The sequence below is a fragment of the Xyrauchen texanus genome, chromosome 9, assembly GCF_025860055.1.
Source record: "Xyrauchen texanus isolate HMW12.3.18 chromosome 9, RBS_HiC_50CHRs, whole genome shotgun sequence".
Lineage (NCBI taxonomy): Eukaryota > Metazoa > Chordata > Actinopteri > Cypriniformes > Catostomidae > Xyrauchen > Xyrauchen texanus.
The window spans coordinates 17,895,721-17,917,726 of NC_068284.1; the positions used below are offsets into that span (position 1 = coordinate 17,895,721).

The following is a 22,006-nucleotide window of genomic DNA, read 5'->3' on the forward strand; positions in this document are numbered from 1 at the left end:
GTTTTGTACTGTTGCCATCTCACAGGACCTGAAGTGGGAGATGCACATCGACTCCATTGTGAAAGAGGCCCAGCAGAGGTTCGTGACAGTACTCGCCAGCTTAGAAGTTCAACCTGCCACCAGTGCTGCTGAAACAGTTCTACTCAGCAGTCATTGAGTCTGTCCTCTGCACTTCAATAACTGTCTGGTTTGGTGCAGCTACGAAATCAGACATCAGAAGAATACAAAGGACAGTTCGGTCTGCTGAGAGGATTATTGGTTGCCCCCTGCCCCCCCTTCAAGAACTATATACTTCCAGAGTGAGGAAAAAGGCTGGTAAAATCACTCTGGACCCCACTCACCCTGCCCAATACCTTTTTGAACTGTTGCCTTCTGGCCGGCGCTTCAGAGCTCTGAACACCAGAACCGTCAGACACAGGAACAGTTTTTTCCCCCTGGCCATCCATCTAATGAACAATTAAATTGCCCCATTGAGCAATAATTATGTGCAATACACAGTTTAATTTTAATTTTAATTTATATTATCCAACATATCCACTTCTGCCATTACTTACATTGCTCTGTACATAATATACAGGTTTTTGTTCTTTATATAACAGATTGTATTAGATTTGCACTACGTGTGTGTGTATGTGGGTATGTATGAAGGTGAGTGTATGTACGTATATGTATAATTATTTATTTTTGTGTTCTTTTTTGTTTTTAATTACCTATGTCTTGCTGCTGTTTTTGGTATTGTTTGTATTGTTGTTGACTGGAAGCTCCTGTCACCTAGACAATTTCCTTGTATGTGTAAGCATACTTGGCAATAAAGCTGATTCTGATTCTGATTCTGATTTTATTTAATAAAGCAGTTTTTCCCCGACATTGTGACTGTCTCAACTTGTGTTCGCTACAGGTCAACAGGATTTATCTCAGTCATATTATGTAGTTGTAACTTTCCAACATAAAATTACTACAATACATGAATACACAGGGGCGTAGATTCAGGAGCGCAGACACAGGGACGTACTTGCTTGTTCAAAACAAGTTATAAAAAAACAACATATAAAATAAAAACTCCATGAAACTGCACAGAACTGTCATGTCTTCAATTTTCCGTGATGCACTTTTCATAAAGACAGTAACCATATTAGCAGTGTCCTTATATATGCAAAGGGTTTGAATAGATACTTAAGGAAGAAAAATATACTCAAATACTATATAATACTATTTTGTCAGGATTTCTGTCTGATCCGTTGGTGAGTTCGTCTTTTGTCTGTGTGCTTCATGTTACCTCTTGTGTATCTATTGTTTGTTTTCATTCGCCATGTGTTCGCCTCGTGCGGGCTTCCTGGTTGAGATTGCGGGCTTATTTCCCTGATTACTTTCACCTGTTCCTTATTATCCCTTTGTTCTCTCTCCCTATTTAAACCCCTCTTGTCTACTGTCTTGAGCCAGATTGTCTCGTATTTTTCGCTATGAGCCTTTGTGCCCTGCTGAACTCTTTCAGCTCTGTCGGTCGTTTCTTGTTGTGTTTTTCGCAACCTGTCTGTTTCCCTGTTGGTGCTCTTCCCAGACTTACCCCCTCGTTTTCAGCAAGACTGCCAGATCTGTTATCCTTGTCATTCCCTCTCCAACTCCTCTGGTATTCTCCCTCTGTCATAAGCCTCTGAGGATTCCTGTGTGCCTCCAATGGCTAGCTGCCCTCTGCGGTATTCCTTCTACACTCCCTGCCATTGCCGTCCCTCAGCTCAGCCCCCTCTGTGGCATCTCTGAGTTGCTCTCTCTTCTGACCCCTGCTGGTTGGCTGATATTACTATTTAATCACAACACAAACAGTTTGTGTAGAAAGAACCTAGTTTAATTGGGTACACCCAACTAAATTAAATGAGTCATTGTAACTCAAATAAATTATTTATCTACTAAGTGAAAGTGGATGTTTGCATGCTAAATACACACTGGTTAAAAACACTACAGAGTATCACTTAGTATCTATTTGTTTGCTATGTTTAGCACAGCATTTGCAATGAAGTGAGCAATCAATTTTATGTGTGACATCTACCTGTCCTCGTCATTAGTTCAAGCTCCACTCTTCACTGTAATGGTAACCCCCTAAACTCCCACATAACAGAAACTCTACTCTTCTAAATCACAACATATCAAAACATTAAACACTACAAATATCCACCTTTATATTGATCTTGGACAATAACACATAAAATATTTAATTTTAACATCCCATGTAAAAGCATGCTGGGAAATAGAAATCTCCTGCCCAGTTTCATCAATGCTACATCAACACCACAAAAAGTATTAATGTAGTCTCAACTCAAATGGATTAAGTAAACTTCCATTTCACATATTTAAATAGATATAACGCAATGAAATCAAGCTGTGACCAAATGTTTTAGAATTGTGTTGCTTTAGTTCATTTTAATTAAGTGAAATGAACAAGCAGTAAAAATCCTTTTTGTGTGTGTTTGTTTGTGTGTGTGTGTGTGTGTGTGTGTGTGTGTGTGTGTGTGTGTGTGTGTGTGTGTGTGTGTTCCTGAAGTCAAATTTAGATCAACCATTCATACATTTGAAAATGGCGAAATTCAATTCAATGATGTTTGCATTACTTGCTTTACACACAGAACAATGTTCTGGATTAGGACAATAATCAGGATTTTCATCTACATCAGCATCAACATCAGATCTTGTGATCCTGGCTGTGTTTTTCTACAACAATCTTCTCCTGTGAAACTGAATTCAGACCTGACATTACGGAGGACAATTTCACATATAATTTCTATTAGTGTTCACATCTCTCTCATGTTTTGACAAGCACCATCCCACAGCAGGATGTGGGTGAGCGGGATGTATCGGATTGTCCCCCCGGTACAATGAGAAATAGCTGCAAGTATATGTACTGTATATATAAAACAAACTGCCAGTCCTCCCGAGGCCGAGCACCCCAAAGCTGTTCTGTGTTCAGAGGCAAAGAACCTGACAGATCTCTGAAGTTGAGGTCTGCTGTAAACCACTGACTTTGGCCCACTTTCACTCTCCGAATGAGTAGGGCTCAACCCAGGAACACAATGACATTCACTGAACACTGGGTTAAGACTTAAATACTGTGAACTTAGTATAGAGCTTTAAAAAACTTAAATTCAAATTTTCAAGCCCAGGATCAGCTTAGGAAGACGAACTTAGTATTTTTCTTCACATATTTCTTTCTGCTTAGACTTGGGTATTTTTGACCACAGCAGGACCGCTCCTTAACTATTTTAAGATGTAGTTATCCATTATATTAAAGGACTATTCTGGGTTCTATACAAGTTAACCTCAATCAACAGCTGTTGATTACCCTAAAAAAGAAATTTTTTATTTTTTTCAGAAAAAGCAAAAATCTGTGTTCCAGTGAGGCATTTACAATGGAGTGAATGGGGCCAATCTGTAAATGTTAAAATACTCACTGTATTAAAAGTATAGCCAAACTACATAAACAATATGCGTGTTAACATGGTTTTAATATTACTAACCTTTTCTGTGTAAAGTTTTAGCCAGTTTTACAACTTGGCCATGATGATGAAATGTCAACAAACCCTAAAATGACTGTAAAAATGATAACGAATAATACACAAGTTTTAATGGAAGAATAAATGGAAGTGCTTTTATTTAATTATAAATGTCATATTTCAGCCTTTAAACATTCCAGAAATTGGTCCCATTCACTTCCATTGTTAGTGCCTCACTTTAACTTTGATTTTTTAAAGAAGCTGGAATATTCCTTTAAGCAGTGGACATTAATGTGAAAATAAATTATTTTATTTTAAATTAAAGTTTTATTTTTTATTATTTTAAAATTATTAATCTGATTTATTACACACTGTTTAAAAAGAACATTTAATATGCTTTAGTTAAAACACCATGAACTGTCCTTGAAATAACAATCGCAATTTAGCTTCATTCTTGGCATATTTCAGTCTGTGATCTGTTTACCTTAATCATACTTGCAAACAAAGAAAAAACGTGTGGGGGAAAAAATACATCAGGATTTACTCAAAACAATACAGTTTTTTTATTGTAAGCAAAACACGTGCAAGAAAGTGAAATGTGATACTGTAATTATTTTACAGGGCCGTCTGTAAAATCTCTGGCAAGGAAATTATATGATATTGGACCAACATTCTGCAAAATCCATTGAAAGTCTGAGAGTTGAGTTGATTAATGGCAGATACGCACTATATAGGTGCAATATGAATCCCTACTGTATTTCTTTGACTCTATTACTTTGAAAATGGCCCCTAAACATGAATCAGAGAACAAGAAAAACCTTAAACCTTGTAAAACCTTTATAAAAAAATAAAAATAACAACAAAACAGAGAATCTCACAAAATACATACTGATGTTTATCAATAATGTTCAGTGAGCAATACAACATTTATTGATGAAAATCATGTCAATTTGTGACAAAGTTTGTGGGAATTGTGAGGGAAACCCAAACAAACATTTGGACTTCAATGCTTCATATGGTACATAATTGTGTAATCTAATAATGCATTTATAACAAGTGCAGTCAAGTCTATTTCACAAAATATATACATTTTCACAATGGCAACCATCAGCGAACAAGAGTGTTTTTATGGTGTGTGTGTGTGTGTGTGTCAAATATCATTAATCAAATAACAGATGATGTATGTTTGTATTTTCATATGGAGCTAGAATGAGTATCTTCAAACTATTACAGAAACATATTAACTGGTGTTTAAGAATGTCTTGTCTAACAAGATCAATTGTGATATTGTAATGAGAGGTGAAAAAAAGGCGAAAACACAAACATAATAAAAGGAACGAAATTTAAGGCAAAGACAATTAAATATCAGTCACATATTTCTGATTATTTTATATACCAAAGCAACTTTCAGTTTTTATATTTTGGGGTTTGATGGTGAATAGTAATGACCATTCCAAGACATTTCCCCTCAAATGTATTAAACAGGTAAAGCTCCTTACTTTTTGGCAATTGTTTAGGAATATGTTTTTGTAACACACTTGTAAGAGCACAAATTGAGGGGATATAATGTGATTTTAGACACTGTTGTCATATAACACATATACATTGGAGCAGAGATTATTCACTGGCTTCAATTCAGGTCGGTTTTTCAAAGTTTATCTGGATTTCTGGGTTCAGGGGCAATGGGTCCATTTAGACTGAACAGTTGAACAGAGTGATACCTGCATCAACACAGCATAAAGTGACTGTAGAAATGTTCAAATCATATTATCTTAATGACTTCCCCATTTAAATGGATTCTGATTCAATGCACTGCACAACAAACTTCATTACCCGGAGCCCTGACAAACAGGGATATATTTTCAACAAAAATAAATTAACTATTTAATTTTTTCAATTTTTTCCAAATAGGAAGAATAGCTTCAACAGTCATGATTTTTCAATCTAAACCGTAGCATCAGCGATACAAATTGCTCAAAAGAAATGAGAGAAATGAAATGCTTGTATGGTGTATATCTGAATTCCAACTTCCTTACAAATGCAACAGAAAACTGAGACAAGCTCATTATGTTTGAACAAGTATGAGCATGATATTTCATCTTCTTTTACAATATTTATAGAAAGGATTTTGGTTAACAGCAACACTTGGCTGTAATGTAAAATGTACAGCAAACTTGCTTGTTTCTAAAACTGTACACTCACAGTTGGCTCTCATACATGGAATTATTGGCAAAATAACAATAACTCAATACCTCATGTCCTTATGATAAAATCCACAAGGTCTTTGCTAAAGTCAACAGAAGCTGTTTACAATAAAGACAAATATCTTAAACATAATCTTAAAAAGGGAACATATTTGAGCTAATTCAACTTATTCAAAATAATAAAGAGCATCAGTGCTTGTTTTTCATAACTTGGGGTAGTAAAGGGTACCTGCCTGTATATTGAAAACAAAACAAAATATATTGCTGTTTATGTCAAATTCCTTCACTTAGGGGAGTAAGGGAATAGGGGAGCATTTGAAAGTGATCTGAAGTGAACGCGGGGAGGAAATGTCATTATAGACTATAATGACTTGATGCTTCCTCCATTTCCGAAATCAGTTATATTTTCATAGACTCGCAGACAGTGTCCTCAAAAACAAACAGAGTGAGGAAATAACTCCAAATGAATCTATGACAACACAGTTGTGTTTGGACTGCTCCCTCTTTAACTATGCATTTAATGGACAGTTTTTGACATGGTCTTTGTGGGGAAAACATAATGAGGTAATCAGTTTTCCGATTTTTTGGGGACCTCCACACACTCAATTTACTGTACACATTTTATTTTTTACAAAGATGTACTGTAAAATAAAAATCAGTTCTATCGAGCTGAATTTGTCAATGAAAATTTGTTATAATCTGAGGAAATTGTGAAAACAAAAAAGTAAATCACTAGCAATGAGCGAACAAAAATGGCAATTATGACCAAACGTACCAATAAGGAGAGCTTCCTCTTAAGCACTACATATGAACAACTGGTATCTGTTACTTTTGATTTTTTGTAGAAAGACTGCTCTTTCGCATTTCATATTCTTTTTATGTTTTTCTTTTGCTGAGAGGTAGAATGAAGCATTAAATTTTAAACACAATAACTTGATCCATCATTAACCATAGCCTCATAAGAATGAAACACTCACAGGTAAGTTAGTCATCCTGTGCCACCTAAAATACACTGAGAAAACTGTACAAACATGTTTTTTATTTGTTTCTTTTTTTTTTTTTAATTTATAATTGTTTTCTAAAATTTTGTAAAGTATCCCAAATGTTCCACGGTGGTAAGTTGGTGTTGTATGATTGTGTATGACCGTGTGGGATGTAAATCCCCATCTGTGGACAGTAGTGGATCTTTAGTGAGAGCAGTCTGGAGATCCATCGGTCTGTGATAATGATGGTGATAGTGCTGATCAGTTGGAGGTGTCAGAATGGACACTCCCAGGTCCTTCTGTGGGCGAGGTCACTGAAGAGGGTGTTGGGGCATCTTGCCAGCCACCGTTCACCTTTAAGAAAAAAGAAAAGACAAACTAAGTGCTAAGCCACCGGATATGAGCATTATAGTGTGTATATAGGGTCAGAACAACATAGTCTCATACAAATTTGTCACAAAGAAACTAAGTATCTCTTGGTGGGTGCATAACTTGTACTATTTTGTACAAATTGGCAAGAATTTGCCACTTTGTACTATTGTGGCGAATTATCGTGAGATCAGATTGGATCCGAAAACAACTTTAGTTTAAGAAGCAATAATTGTACATTTGAATTCATCTTTAGGGATCGTTTTTTGTAACCATATAAAAATGTCCAAAAAAGCCATATACATTTTTTCAATCTGAATGCTAAATCTGATAAATTGTCTAAATACTCAATCTGAAAAATAATGGCTGTTCTTTATAATTTAAAAATGACAATTAAGTAAACACACACCTTAGATTCAGAGATGCAAGCTGTGGCAAGAATCATAGAAACAAACAAACAAAACAAAACAAAAAAAAAAAACACTGCACAACTCAAAAAGCTCATTTATTAAACCTTAAACACATACCTTGTGTCTGTAGTGACCCGGGAACTCATTTAACCTCTTCAATGTACCTCTTCAATTTTTTTTAGTTGTACCCACACTTCTTTAGTATTCCTCAATCTCTCTCTTATAAATAGTATAACACAAAATAAATAAATGAAATTAAAATAATAGTAATAATGGTTTGAGTACAAAATGTGTATAGAGTCATTAGAAGCCCTAGTTATGTAATTTGTCATTTTTTTTATTTTTTTTTATTGCACTTTCATATATTATATTTTGGAAGTAAACTATAGCAAGTACAACATATGAACAGTATGATTTGACTATTATTTGGGTATACTACTAAAATTATATAAATAGTGATCTATTTAGACTCAATAAGTGTCTGAGAAAATACTGTTAAATGTATGTGTAGATTATGTGTTGATTGTGTGTTTATTGTGTGTTTTCATTTGTAGCTCAATATGTTTTTGACAGCCAGTTGCATCTCATGAAATTTCAGTTCCCCATCTGTCACTCACTCGAAGTTGTGTCGATAAGTTGATACTAGCGCCACCTCTGGCTCACCTGGTCGAGTCGCGAGAGGCTGACAAGGTACGTTTCCTTGACACCCCAATCTCCCAGGTTGGGCTGTTTGGCGACACCGTTGGAGACGTCGCCCAGCAGTTCTCAACGGTGAGGAAGCAGACGGAGGCTATACAGCACATCCTGCCCAGGCGGAGCCACAGACCTCGCACCCCGTCTGCTTGTCGCCCAGCGCATCCCCCTGCAGTGTCAGCACCAACACCAGCCCCACCACAGCCCGCCCCTAGGGGCCGGCCCCAACGCGGAGCTACCCGCAGGACCAGGGCCGTATCAAGACAGTGTGGTGCCCCTGGGCACTATACCTCAAAAGGCCCCCCAAAAAAAAAGTTCGATCACGCGCGCGCACACACAAACACACTCCAGCATTGCAATCTTGATCAGACTGTTCATTATGCGAAATAGAGCGATATGTATCGCTATTTAGTTTTATTTATTTTTATACCGTGTATTCTCCGTGTAAATTCGTGCACCGAGACGTGACGTCTGTACCGTTTCGGTTCAATACGAATAACTTACATGTACCGTCCCACCCCTAATATTTATCTTCATTAATGTCCTCTTCCTCACCCGAGTCTTCCTCGCTCCTGTCTCCCCCAAGGACAAGGAGAATATCCTCATTCGCCTGGCGGTCATCGCCGACGCCCTGACTAACATTAGCAGCTGCTGCATCTCCCCCGCTAGCAGTGCCAGCGGTGTCAGACTTAGTGCTGCTGGTGTCTGCAATTTCCGTGTTCTCCCAAAAAACTAGTGATTTAACAAAACATTTGTCGATCCCTGGAACATTTTTTATTGTAGCTAAACGTCTAGCATCCTTCTCTTTCTTTAATCTTCTTTTTGCGAAACCACTCAATTGCCGTCTGTCCATTTTGGATTTTGATTCATTTTCTGTAGTAGCCGTTAAAAAAATGACACATTTGCGCGTAATTGTTGTGGACCAACTCAACTGTGACAGATTGGGGAGGGGGGGAGTGATAGTGGTCATGTAATCTTCATTTATTTATAATTTATTATTATTATTATTATTATTGTTAAATTAGTGTTCATAAACAAGTTATGTATGGTCTTTCAAGAATTTCAAGTTAATAATATAACAATTTACGAAAAATATTTTTAAAGCTTGTGTCATGTGTTGCCCCCTAGTGGTTGTGAATGGTTGGTGCCCCTGGGCACTGGCCCAAGTGCCCTTATGGATAATCCGGCTCTGCGCAGGATGGCGACTCCCCCCGCCTCACGGCCGGCCGCCAAGAACCCCAAGAAGGCTTTGAAGCGCCCCTGGGACTCAGGAAACTGCACTACGGGAGCTGGTAAGCAAACCACTCAGTCCCCCGCTGGAGGGGTGGGTGAAGAATCCTTATTTCCTTTTGAATTTTATTTCACCACACGCCCAACAGGCTGTTTCCTCAGCCCCCGGGCTCTATTTCCGGTCTTCCGGCCACCGGTTCTCTTTGGCAGGTACAGCGCCCTGGAACCAGATCTCCTGTGGTCCACGAGGATGAAATTCTTCCTCCTCCATCCCAGGCTGTTCCGGGAGCGGTCATAAGGAGACAGGTAAATGCTTCGATGTCCCTAGCCTCAGCAGCCCGGGCTCCGCCCAGTCGCGAGGCCCCGCCCGACCAGGCGATTAAAAGAGAGAGCATGACTAAATTTACATTTATTGTTGAATGTGGTGAATTTGTACAGAAGCAATGCTAAATAATGAGGATGATTTTAGATTAGAGGTCGACCGATTAATCGGCCGATTTTTGGCATTTTTTACATAATCGGCATCGGCCAATATCCACGCATATCAAGCCGATTATTAGGCAGGCGCATCTGTGGGCAGCCTAGTGTTGTTGTGGAACACGTGTTCGACGCACACTGCCCCTTGAGTCATTTTCCAGCAGAGTGAACAGACCTCATCCAGTGCCTAAGGAAGGAGCTAAATTCCTTGGAGAAAACAGTAAGGATTAAATTTGTATAACTTCTTTAGATTTAATTAAAAACTTTTGATACGTTACTGCCAACTTCAAGAAAAAACAAACCGTGACAAACGCGATAGTTGACATGACGTTCGGCTACTTTGGATATTGATAGCGTAGTTGAAGTTGCATTATCACAGCAGAAGGGTTGCTATCATGTCACAATAAGGAAGCAAGAATTTTGCAATTACAGACAGTGAATCTGAGACTTTTATTTGTTCTGTTTGTGTGTCTTATATTTGAGAGGGTTGTCACTCAATGCAGATAAATAAGTAATAAAAATATACCAACGCAGTACATGCTATTGAAGGACTGGCTTTGGTAAGCTCGGACGTTACCGGTTCTGCTGTCGGTACTGGAGAAATTAAGAAAATACATTCTTTATTGCTATAAAGAGAAAGTTATTTTATATCGCCAGCCATTTCTATGTATAATAATATGAAACCATTTGTCTGTGATGCAATTTAGCTATTTGCAGTCAGAGAGAGAGAGAGAGAGAGAGAGAGAGAGAGAGATCTCGCTCACGCGGTGCCACAGCGAGCACAAAACGAGGGGACATTCTAAAACGCTTAACGTGAAAAACGCTTAACGTGGCTTACTATACAGTGATATTGAAAGACCCAACTCAGTACACATCATATTAATAAACCATACTATGTATAAAAAAATAAGATGAGTCCAAAATATGAACGCAACGCGTGTAATTACACCTTAAGCATTTTCCTCCCATAGAAAACCGTTATAAGAAAACGCTTAACGTGGCTTACTGTACTAAGACAGTGATATTAAAAGACCAAACTCAGTACACATCATATTAATAAACCATACTATGTATAAAAAAATAAGATGAGTCCAAAATATGAACGCAACACGTTTAATTACACGTTAAGCATTTTCTTCCCATAGAAATTTATTTTTCAGAAGAAAATGCTTAACGTGTAATTACACGCGTTTCGTTCATATTTTGGACTCATCTTATTTTTCTTAGTATAGTAAGCCACGTTAAGCGTTTTAGAATGTCCCTTCCCAGGGCGGCGCGCGCTCCGAAACACACCGCAAAGAGACAAGCAAAGTATAGGCTACTTTGGGTTTCATGCGTCTAAACGATCAACTATACACAAAAATATGTCAAAACGACCGGCTTGGAGATTCACTTAAACACAGTTTATGCCTTAAATGGATGTAGTTATGGAAATAGTTGGGGAGAAAATATGGTGCATCAGGAGCCTATTAGATCTGAACTCGGTCTTAAAGGGGAAGCAGTCTAATAAACATGTGACGATTGAGCCATTACTGCGAATCAAACAACAAAAGGCAAAGAGAAAATCACTTACAGCTCTTGAATGAATAAGTTCTGCATTAATAAGGATTAATCTATCTATGATAAACTATGCAGTGTTATTTTACAATTGATTACTTTATTAGATTTCTTTTTAGACCACACCTGAACAGTAATGTTAGTAGACCTTCCTGAAATAAAATTTATATATATATATATATATATATATATATATATATATATATATATATATAACAAAAAGAACCGTTAAGAATACCGTTAAAGTACTGGATCGATAAGCAGTTATCGGTAAGATAGTAATACCATTAAAACTTAACGATACCCACCCCTAGTTATGCCTGTGCTTCTCTTGGATGCTCTGAATATTGGATTACGTGTCTGGATTGCCCCTTAATTAAAGCTGCATTTGGATCTCAACCTTCGTGTCTCGGAGCAGTTCGTAACACCTGCTTTGTTTATTTAATATATTTGTTATACATTATTTATACAATACGTTTTTACATTATACATTTTTAATTTAAGTGTACAAGTGCAGATTGGTCAAGTGTTCAATAAATGTATTTGTTGAGAAATGTTGTCTATCTTAAGTAATTATGTGTGTTACATTTTATCTTTCAAAGAAAAGGTTCAAATAAGAGGTTAAATACAAGCACATATCGGCCAAAATAAATCGGCAGCATTAATCGGCCATCGGCCGACCCGGATTTCAAAAGATCGGTCGACCTCTATTTTAGATGCAACTTTTCAAAGTTTACTCGCTGATAGTAACTACATGCAATGCACCACATGCTGTCAGCACACTTAAACATTACAAAAAGTTGCATGTTTTAATTCATCACTTTAAAATCACCACAGCTAAAAATATTGAACTTACTAGTTTGTTGTTGGACAATTAGTGGAGCATTCTGTCCCATTTGTAGGATGTTTCTTTCTATGACTTCTGTCTGCTTGTTTCACATCCGTTGACTTCAGTCAGTCATTTAAATGCTCCCAAGTGTGGTACAGTTAGTTTTATATTTGACATTCATATATCCCTCTCTGAGGCTTGATTAGCCTGATTAGGGGCCAGGTGTGTAGCATCACGACCCGGCCCTGCCCTCCAATCTGTCACACTATTAAACTCAATGACCGTATGACCTAGAGACATTAAACCAACTGTAAAACACTCAGAATATTATTCTTTATATAGCACTTGTTTTTGGGAGTAAATGTTCAGTACTTTTTATGCAGATTCAATTATCCCTATAATTCCATTAAACTCAATGACCGTTTTACCTACAGACATTAAACCAACTGTAAAACACTCAGAATATTATTCTTTATACAAGACTTGTTTTTGGGAGTAAATGTTCAGTAATTTTATACAGATATTATAATTCTATAGTCATTGAGTTTAATAGATGGGTATTGTCGTGAATGTCAAACGAATGTCAAATATAAAACTAACTTAACCGCACTATGCTCCCAAACAGCCGATTTAAGTCACTTTTTTGATGGATATGAATCTTGTAGATCAAAGATCCTTTGTTATATTTTGGAATTTGTGTGTTTAAGCTTCAATTTCACATGAATTGAAAGTTCACGTTCAGTACGCTACACCTGACCATGCATCCACCGTCCATATTCATAGCAACAGACCAGTACCCACACAGACACAAGAGTTTTCACATTTAGGCTTACAGTATAGTTATATAGAATATCTAACATTTTTGCCACGTGTAAATAAGGCATTTCACGGTTTAGTAGAAAAACTGTATAATCGTGGCATCCCTACTTTTATTTTATTTTCTCATTTAAAAAAAAAAACACTTTATATCATCTTCACCTTCAACAACACTTGCATTTGAGACAGTGATATGACAGCTAAATTATAAATCGATAAAAAAATCATTGATGAAATCAATCATTTATCAAATAGCAGATAAAACAACAGAAATGTTTTGCCACCACATTGCAGATATCTGGGTCATTTGTGTCACTTTTGGTGGTATTTTTGCCATGAGTCCCAGTGTGCCTGCGGTGCAACCATCTAAAATGATTCACCTACAATATATTTCAGAAGATTTTTATTGATGATATGGCCCTGATGCTCTTCTAGGTACCAATATGTAATAGACCAGCTAGATAGCCTGATGTGAAATCCAAATGAGATAGACAAAAACAAATTCCCTCACTATAAACATGATTTTCATAGAATTGACTCACAAAGTGAGGCAGTAAAAAGGAAACACATTATGCCGCATATTACGAGTAATATAGAGTCATTTCCAGGAGATGATTTTGAAAGACAGATGACAGAGGAATCAATTATTACAAATTATCACATTGGCTAAAGGAATGAAAGTATAATGGGCACCTAAAATGGGGGCTGTTTCATGCCAGGGAGACAGGTTGCCTAAAGAGCACTTGGGGCATTAATAGCAATTTCAATGCCATCAGAAAAAGGACTAGAAATGGGCTTTGGCAGCCTCTTATTTTCCCAGTCTGTTATTTTAGATAGAGGCAGTCTGTAATCAAAAAAGAAAGAGCAGAGCGGAGAAGGGAAAAAAAAAACTTTTCAAATCTTCAGCTTTGGTGACACCCTATGTCTATTTCAAAGGCGTAATTACAGTGCATGAGGAAAGCTCCCCCACATAAATGCTTTATGTCTCAGGCCATCATTATCTACAACTGGAAAAAAGAGGAATAACTTATCTGAGTGGAGAAGGAAAAACATCATGTTATTTAAGACAGTGAATTTGCTGAAAAATTGAGACACTTTCTCTTGCTACATAATCAAAGCGTTATGATGCAAATGTTCAGACTGCTGAACATTTAAGGTTACAGGAGTTCTGATGAAGGATCAATGTTATCTTTTCCAAAAAAACTAATAAAATATGGTTGGTTTCATTGAAGTGAAATTAATTAATCTGAGATCAATGTATAAATCTGTTGGAAATGTGAAACTTAAAGGAATATACAAGTTAAGCTCAATCGAAAGCATTTGGGGCATAATGGTGATTACCACTTGTCCCTCCTTTTCTTAAAAAAAAAAAGCAAAAATCAAGGTTACAGGTAAAATTCATGTATTATTTGAAAGTCACTGTTGACTTTTGAAACAGTGAGTATTTTAACGTTTAAGTATTCTTTGGCCCCATTCACTTCCATTGTACTGTATTTGCCTCACTGAAATCAAGATTTGTGTGTTTTTTTTAAAGGAGGGGCAAGTCAAAATGAGTTTTTGTGGTAATCAATATAAGGTCGCAAATGCTTTTGATTGAGCATAACTTGTATTGAACATGGGATATCCCTTTAAAGGCATAATAATCTTTATTGGTAACACTTTGCAAAAAGGTTGTATGTGTTGACATTACTTAACCCAAAATGAAACCAATTATTATGTTGAACAAGACTTTTACAGCATGTATTAACAAAAACACTCGGCCACTTCTACCAGACACGTTCTGCTGTTCTCCAGAGGGGCTATTTAGAGACAGCATGTTTGTGTGTTTGTCTTTTCCCTTTTTTTTTTCCTCCTCACACTTTGCTGGCTCGCTGTCAGTGCTGTTAAGGTGGCAGATGTGTGATATGACCAATGCACTTGGATTGCTGTCCCAAATCTCCACTCAGCCCTCCCTTGAGACTGTCTGATCAATTTCCTCTACTGGCGACACGGCTTGTCACTGTGGATTTTACATGCTGGCCTCTGCTACTTGTGCACTCATTCTCTCGCTTAAACACTCCCCCCTCACCCTCCCCCACCAAGTACAAAACCGATGGTTTGAGTTATTCCTCTCTTCTGGTTAGCAGAACTGCTTTAATGATGGTCACATTTATAGTCACCTTGGTGACTGTTGCCAGGGTGCTTGTTGCCACTGACACCAGAAACATCATGCAGATTTGGAGATTTTGAATGCAACATGTTTGTCTAAAACAGAAATCACCCATTTACAAGTGTAAATTTGGTCAGTCTAATAGAGTCTTTTTTAGATTTACTTTTTAAACTTTATCACCCACACAAAAGGAGTTATTAACAAATTATTAGCTGTTCTTCCATACAGTGTTAACCCTAAAGTTGTCATAATTAATTATTAATTGAAATGTCAGGATTTAAACTCATAACTTATTTATTTTATAAATCCATAGACTTAAGGTTTGAAGTGTTAATAACTCAAACTTTTGAGTACAAAATTGAGGCATTGGGAAATAACTATAATGTCCTTGAATTATTTTATTATGTTTCTTTGTTCAAAGGGAATTCATGGGGACATTTAAATAGTTGTAATAAGGAATTTATAGAGGTTTTAGCTCTTCTGAATTGTTATTGTTATTTTGTTTCAAATATGTATTTATTTTTTTATTTTATTTTTCATGACATATCCAGGCCTGGAAATCACAATTTCAAAAATGCCTGATATCTCCAGATTTAACATGAACATGGGATCCCTGCATCTTACATTTATTAAAAGAACTTCACAACGGAAAAACTAAATAATTTTTGGTCATGTCTTATCTTGCCTATAGGGCACCTACTGTAGTGAGCAAGGACTGCCTTTAGTGACTCCTCAAATAATTAGTCATCATAAACAATTTGAGCTAAGCAACCATGTCAAGCTAATGTCACAAAATATATAAGTGGCTAGAGACAAAACACGAGTTTGGACTTACATTGATGCCCTGTGGACTGTACATTTGACTGGCAGCTAGGCTTTCACTGTATCCGCCTGTCTGACTGATAACATGGCGAAGAGTATCCACCTGCAGACAGAAAGAACACAACACAAACAAAAGACAAGCTTAGAGAATCCTGATTCAAAACAAAGACGTTTGTGCTGAGAAAAGGTCACTCTGATATCAAAAGATTATTGGCAATTGAAAAGGTCATCAAACGCTGCATGAGATGTTTGTGTTGCTGATATCAAACAAAAGACACAATTTGTTCCTAAATTGATATGAGGAAACAAACCAATCTATGGAGTGTTATTAACAAATGGCTGTGAAGATGGAAGGATTATGAATATCAAGAAATCAATGAATGTAATTCAAACCATGAAAATTTTAAGCAAAATAAAATACAAAATTAATATTAAGCACAACCTCCTAAGACTTGATATGATTATTGTGTTTTCACATTCACAGTGACCATGGCATTATCAAAATACACTAAATAAATCTGTGTAAGAGAAAGTCTCTTACATGTACAGTCTGATACCACTAGTGAAATTACTTCTGTGTTGCACTTTTTTATATTTATATTATCAGCATAACAATGTGAGAGAAGATTAAAAAACAAAACAAATATGTGATTTTTCTTTAGAATGTCGTAGTATCTGGTATCTCCCTCTTTGCACTTGAGCAGGCACTGACTCCATTCATTTGTGAAAATCCTGACGATTCATGTAATCCCAGCATGATCTGAGAATGATTCAAAGAGCATCTTGTGTTTAAATGGAAGCAATGAAATCTGATTTTTCATTTACTTATATTTGAGCATAATAGTCCACAATCATACATATTTCTGTTGCATATAATCATACATTTTACAATATATATTTTTTTTCGTTTGATATTTTTTTAAATCATAAAATGTTATCATATTTTATTTATTAAATGCGTCTCACACTTTTGCAGCTCACTGTAATTCTTGCACCACATGAACTCATTTTAAAACATTTCCTCAGGGACTCCAGCATTGAATATTCATGAGGCACCGCAAGCCTTTGGAGAAGTTGATCATATAGGAGAAAAAATATTATGAACATCGAAAGGGGACAATCCGAAGCCCCACGTGTTTAGATGCAAGAGTGCCGGGCAAGGTCAGGCAGCCATTGTGGCGGACATGACAGCATGACAGATACGCAAACCTGCTGACAAGAGCTGTATTGTTTCCAAGACTGTCTTTGATGGTCTATTCATTTGGAAGTTGACAATGGCCACGGAGCAGCGTACGACTGCTTGAGGCAAACTGTAACCTCAGTCCCTACTCAAGGTCAGAAGACTTGATGTGTCAGCCATGTCTAAACAGAAATCTACACACACCGGACACTTAGAAGAGCAGGATGGAAATGAGAGATGAACTTTGTTGTGACAAGAAAGACAGAAATATAACAAAATTACTATTTAATCATTTATGACAGACCATGTTGTTCCAACCCTGTAGTATGACTTTCTTTCTTCCAAGGAACACAAAAGAAGATATTAGGCAGGATGTTTGACCCAATCCCATTCACGTAATCAAAAAAATATGCAATGATCGTGAAAGGTGGCCAAGGCTAACATTCTGCTAAACATCTCCTTTTTTGTTCCATGGAAGCAGAGGTGGGTAGTAACATGTTACATTTACTCTGTTACATTTACTTGAGTAACTTTTTTTGAAAAATAAAATACAAATACTATTAGAGTAGGTTTAAATGTGGGTACTTTTTACTCTCACTCGAGTAAATTTCTAATGAAACTTTGTTACAATGGGCAGCATTCCTATTGTAACATTAGAGGGCTTAATTTTAATTAATGCGTAATTTATTGAGGATGACTGCGACTTTTACGACAGCGGAAGTTCACAAAGTTGCGTGCGCTTTCACAGACTGTCACTCAAGCTGAGTCTATCACTGCTGCAGCATCAAGCTCTTCAAAGTGAAACACTTTCTTTGCTCCGAACAGTGATTAAACCAAGTCAAGCGGATATTTTAATATTAAAATTGAAGCCCCAACTTGAGGTAGCACTCTGAGGTAATTCATGGCTCTAATGATAACGTGGACTTTTCTGTAATATGGTGATGGTAATTTTCTGGGTGATTCTCTAAATTTGGGCTCTTGTGATATCAGTGTTTCAGTGTGCATTTTAAAATCTGCAGCAATACATCAGTGCACTTTGTCCCACGTCCTGTATGTCATGAGCCATATTTACGCATTTACCCCGTGCCCTAGCCGGTGTACTGGAAACTATCACAGCTGGGCTGATTATATAGGGCTGATTAACTGTATTTACATTCACATTTATGCATTTTTTGCAGACGCTTTTATCCAAGGCGACTTACAGCGCACTTATTAAAGAGACAATCCCCCGGAGCAACCTGGAGTTAAGGGCCTTGCTCAAGGACACAATGGTGGTGGCTGTGGGGATCAAATCAGACACCTTCTGATTAACAGTTATGTGGTTTAGCCCACTACGCCACCACCACTCCTGTATGCTGTATAAATCCATGTAAACATCCATGTTAAGTGTAAATGCCTTTTGCTCTGCGTGTGATTGACAACTGGAGAGTGAACAGACAGCATTTCTGCACGTGGTGCCCAACGCAGGCTGCGTACTCTGCATTTAGGGAGCGGTGGTACTGTGTACAGAACTAATGATCTAAATTCTTTTGACACTGAAAACTGTAACTACACTGAACTAAGAACTAAAAGCTATGAAATAGCAAAAGTTGGCATTAATAAAACATGATCTTGTTTTGTTGATAAGAGCCCTTAAAGGTATAGTTCACCCAAAAATGCAAATTCTCTCATCATTTACTCAAACTCATGCCACCCAGATGTGTATGACTTTCTTTCATCTGCTGAACACAAATTCAGATTTTAGAAGAATTTCTCTGCTCTTTTGGTCCATATAATGCAAGTTAATTGGTTTTTAAAGCTCAAAATCACATAAACTAGCATAAAGGTAAACCAAAAGAATCCAGTGGTTAAATCAATATCTCCAGAATCTATGTGATAAGTGTGGATGAGTTTTCTTGTGTTTTTGGTGATTCACTTTCTTCTCTGCATATCACCCTCTGCTGGACTGGGAGAAGAACTTCTAGGAAAAAATAATTTAGCCTGTTGACACGCAATTCCTCCACACGCGGTAGTGATGTCACTCTGCTTAAATTTTTCCGTCTATAAATGTAATTAATGTTAACAAATTATAGATTTTTTTCAAAGGTCTAAGGATTCGACATTGATATCCGATCTCTGTTTCATGATAGCAATGCTTCAGAAACAGCAATTTAGTTAATTGTGCCAGGAGTACAAATGTAAACACGCAATATCAAAACGGGATTCATAGATTTGTTATAAAAACGGGATTGCCAGATGAATCCAGTTTGCCAAACTTGGGTCAATTGTCCATGACAAGCGTTCATTGAAAAACATCCAATTACACTTTTTTGTTTTTCCATAAAAGTGATAAATCTGAGAAATATTGATTCATGTTTACATGCAATCTCGCCTGAAAGAATTACCCTTCGTCATCGTTCTTCAACAAACTATGCAATCTGAGCAGCATTCATGTTGTAAAACTATATTATCTTATATATTAGACTCTCATAAACAAAACGAGACTGTCTCCAAAGTCTATTTTTAAAAATGCAGCATAGTTTTATTCATAATAGCCCAGCAGTGCATTCAGATTTTGTGTCGTCTTGAAAGGCGGAGCCTTAATTTTACTATGTACGCTTCCAGTGATTTTACAGAGAAAAAAGCTTGCAGGGACCTCATTTTTTGTTAGATAATCTTCAAATTTGAAACATAACTTCTTTAGACTTTTGGCTTTGAGAAAATTGTATTTCTGGGTTGTTCTGGTACTTTTATTATTGTTTATTTAATTATTGATTATAAAAACATGTTCAACACAAATTATTTCGATTACAAAAACTTCAACTTCTCTAACTTTAAAAAATAACAACATATAATAATTCTGAAACTTGGGAAATAAATCATCTTTCAAAAGATCCTACAACTGTGTCCATACTCCAAAGGGTCCAGTAAATACAACCATTTAAGTTCAGGTATGTCATTTTCATGGTTTGTGCTCAAAAAAGGGGTATGTATCAACATGTTAAATAATTATCTGTTTCTCACCCACACCTATCATATCATTTCTGAAGATATGGATTTAACCACTGGAGTTATATGGATTACTTGTATGACTCATTTATGTGCTTTTTGGAGCATCACAATTTTGGCACCCATTCACTTGCATTTTACTGGCCTACAGAGCTGAAATATTCCTCTAAACTATCACACTTTGTGTTCTGCAGAAGAAAGGAAGTCATACACATCTGGGATGGCATGAGGGTGAGTAAATGATGAGAGCATTTACATTTTTAGGTGAACTACCCCTTTAAAGTTATAGCTCAGCCACAATTCAATATTCTGTCATCATTTCCCTACCTTCATGTTGTTCCAAACCCATGTGACCCTTTGTATTGTAAAGTAAACTTATTTATTGTTCAGTAATGGGTGACCAAGGCTAACATTCTGTCTAAAATCTCCTTAATGTGTTGCATGGAAGAAAGAAAGTCATACAGGTATGGAACAACATGATGATGAATGATGACAGAATTTCCATTATTAATAATAATAATAATTCTGTAATACATGTTAAATATGTATTATGTCATGGAATGTAGGGAGCTAACAACAACTCAACACTTGAGTACTCTTTTAATTGGATACTTCTTACTCTTACTCAAGTATTTATGTTAGCCCTTTCAATTCTACATAAGTAATTATGTAAAGTAATTGTACTTTTACTTGAGTTTTGTTTTTGCCTACTCTACCCACCTCTGCATGGAAGAAAGTTGTACAAGTTTGGAACAACATGACGGTGAGTAAATGATAACAGAATTGAATGCTCCAACATTAAATTGAACAACTACAACATTTTGCACTTATGGTGCATTAATATCACACTGCAGACATTTACTTATTTTCCAAACACAACAAAACACACCAACAACTCTCTTATCTTTATGCATTTGCTTGCCGAGGAGGTTGCCAAAAAGCAAAGCTCAATTAACAAAAGTATGGCACCAAAAGTTAGAAGCACAATTCTGAGGGTTCTTTCTTTGAAATTCAATAAATATAACAAAAGAATTTAAGTAACAATTGAGCCTGGCCCACTGGGTAAACCACAGCCACCAAGATGTAATTTTGTGAGCAGACTAATCAGGACTGCCATTATGACAGCACAATGTGTGATTGGATGTGATTGGATTTAATTGAATGAAATTAGTTATTAGTTATGAAAAAGTTATCTGCCCTCTCTCCTCACAGCACTCCCTACCTGTGACTGAACGTTGGCCCCCACTTGGGCCCCCTGGTATGAGTCCCCATTTAGAGACTGCACATTCATGAACAAGTCCCCAGAGTTCATGTTAAAAGAGCCAGCAGAACCTAAGAATGAGAGAGAGGGCGAGAGAGAGAGAGAGAGAGAGAGAGAGAGAGAAAGAGAAAGGGAGAAGGAAAGATAAAGCAAGAGAGAAAGACAGATACAGGGATAGATGAAGAAAAGAAACAGTCATGCAACAGTAAGACTGAAGTAAGAAGGGTTATTAGTGCAGATAGGAGGGTAATATGCTGAAAACCATACAGGCAAAAGTCATGTCTGTTCCTAAATATAGTGAGCTGCCAACCTAAACTGTATTTAAGGCATCATAGAAAAGCTTTCTACATTAGAGCTGTTCCAAAAGCTTAAAGTTGCTGCCTTGAAATTTCCCTATTTTAAGCCAAATTTGTATACTTCTCAGACAAGGCAATGGCAGAATGCACTACGACGAACTCAGATGACTCAAGAGAAATTATGTATTTATTATATACTATAAAATTACAGTATTTACACTCCATTCAATAGCAAAAAGTATCTATAAAAAAAATTCAAT

At 36.7% G+C, this 22,006-nt stretch overlaps 1 protein-coding gene across 2 annotated transcripts in view; it reads right to left on the reverse strand.

Moving 5' to 3' along the window:
• Nucleotides 1-3,972: 3,972 nt before the first annotated feature.
• LOC127649261 (pre-B-cell leukemia transcription factor 1-like) overlaps nucleotides 3,973-22,006 on the reverse strand; it is an 88,945-nt gene continuing 70,911 nt past the window's right edge. Inside the window, exons 7-9 of one of the 2 annotated variants that reach the window (XM_052134289.1) lie at nucleotides 21,412-21,521; nucleotides 16,035-16,124; nucleotides 3,973-7,023 (exon numbers count right to left, since the gene is read on the reverse strand). In XM_052134289.1, the coding sequence (XP_051990249.1) occupies nucleotides 6,931-7,023; nucleotides 16,035-16,124; nucleotides 21,412-21,521 (293 nt within the window). In that variant the 3' untranslated portion in view covers nucleotides 3,973-6,930. The remainder of the gene's footprint in view (nucleotides 7,024-16,034; nucleotides 16,125-21,411; nucleotides 21,522-22,006) is intronic. The other variant, XM_052134290.1, reaches the window with a different exon arrangement.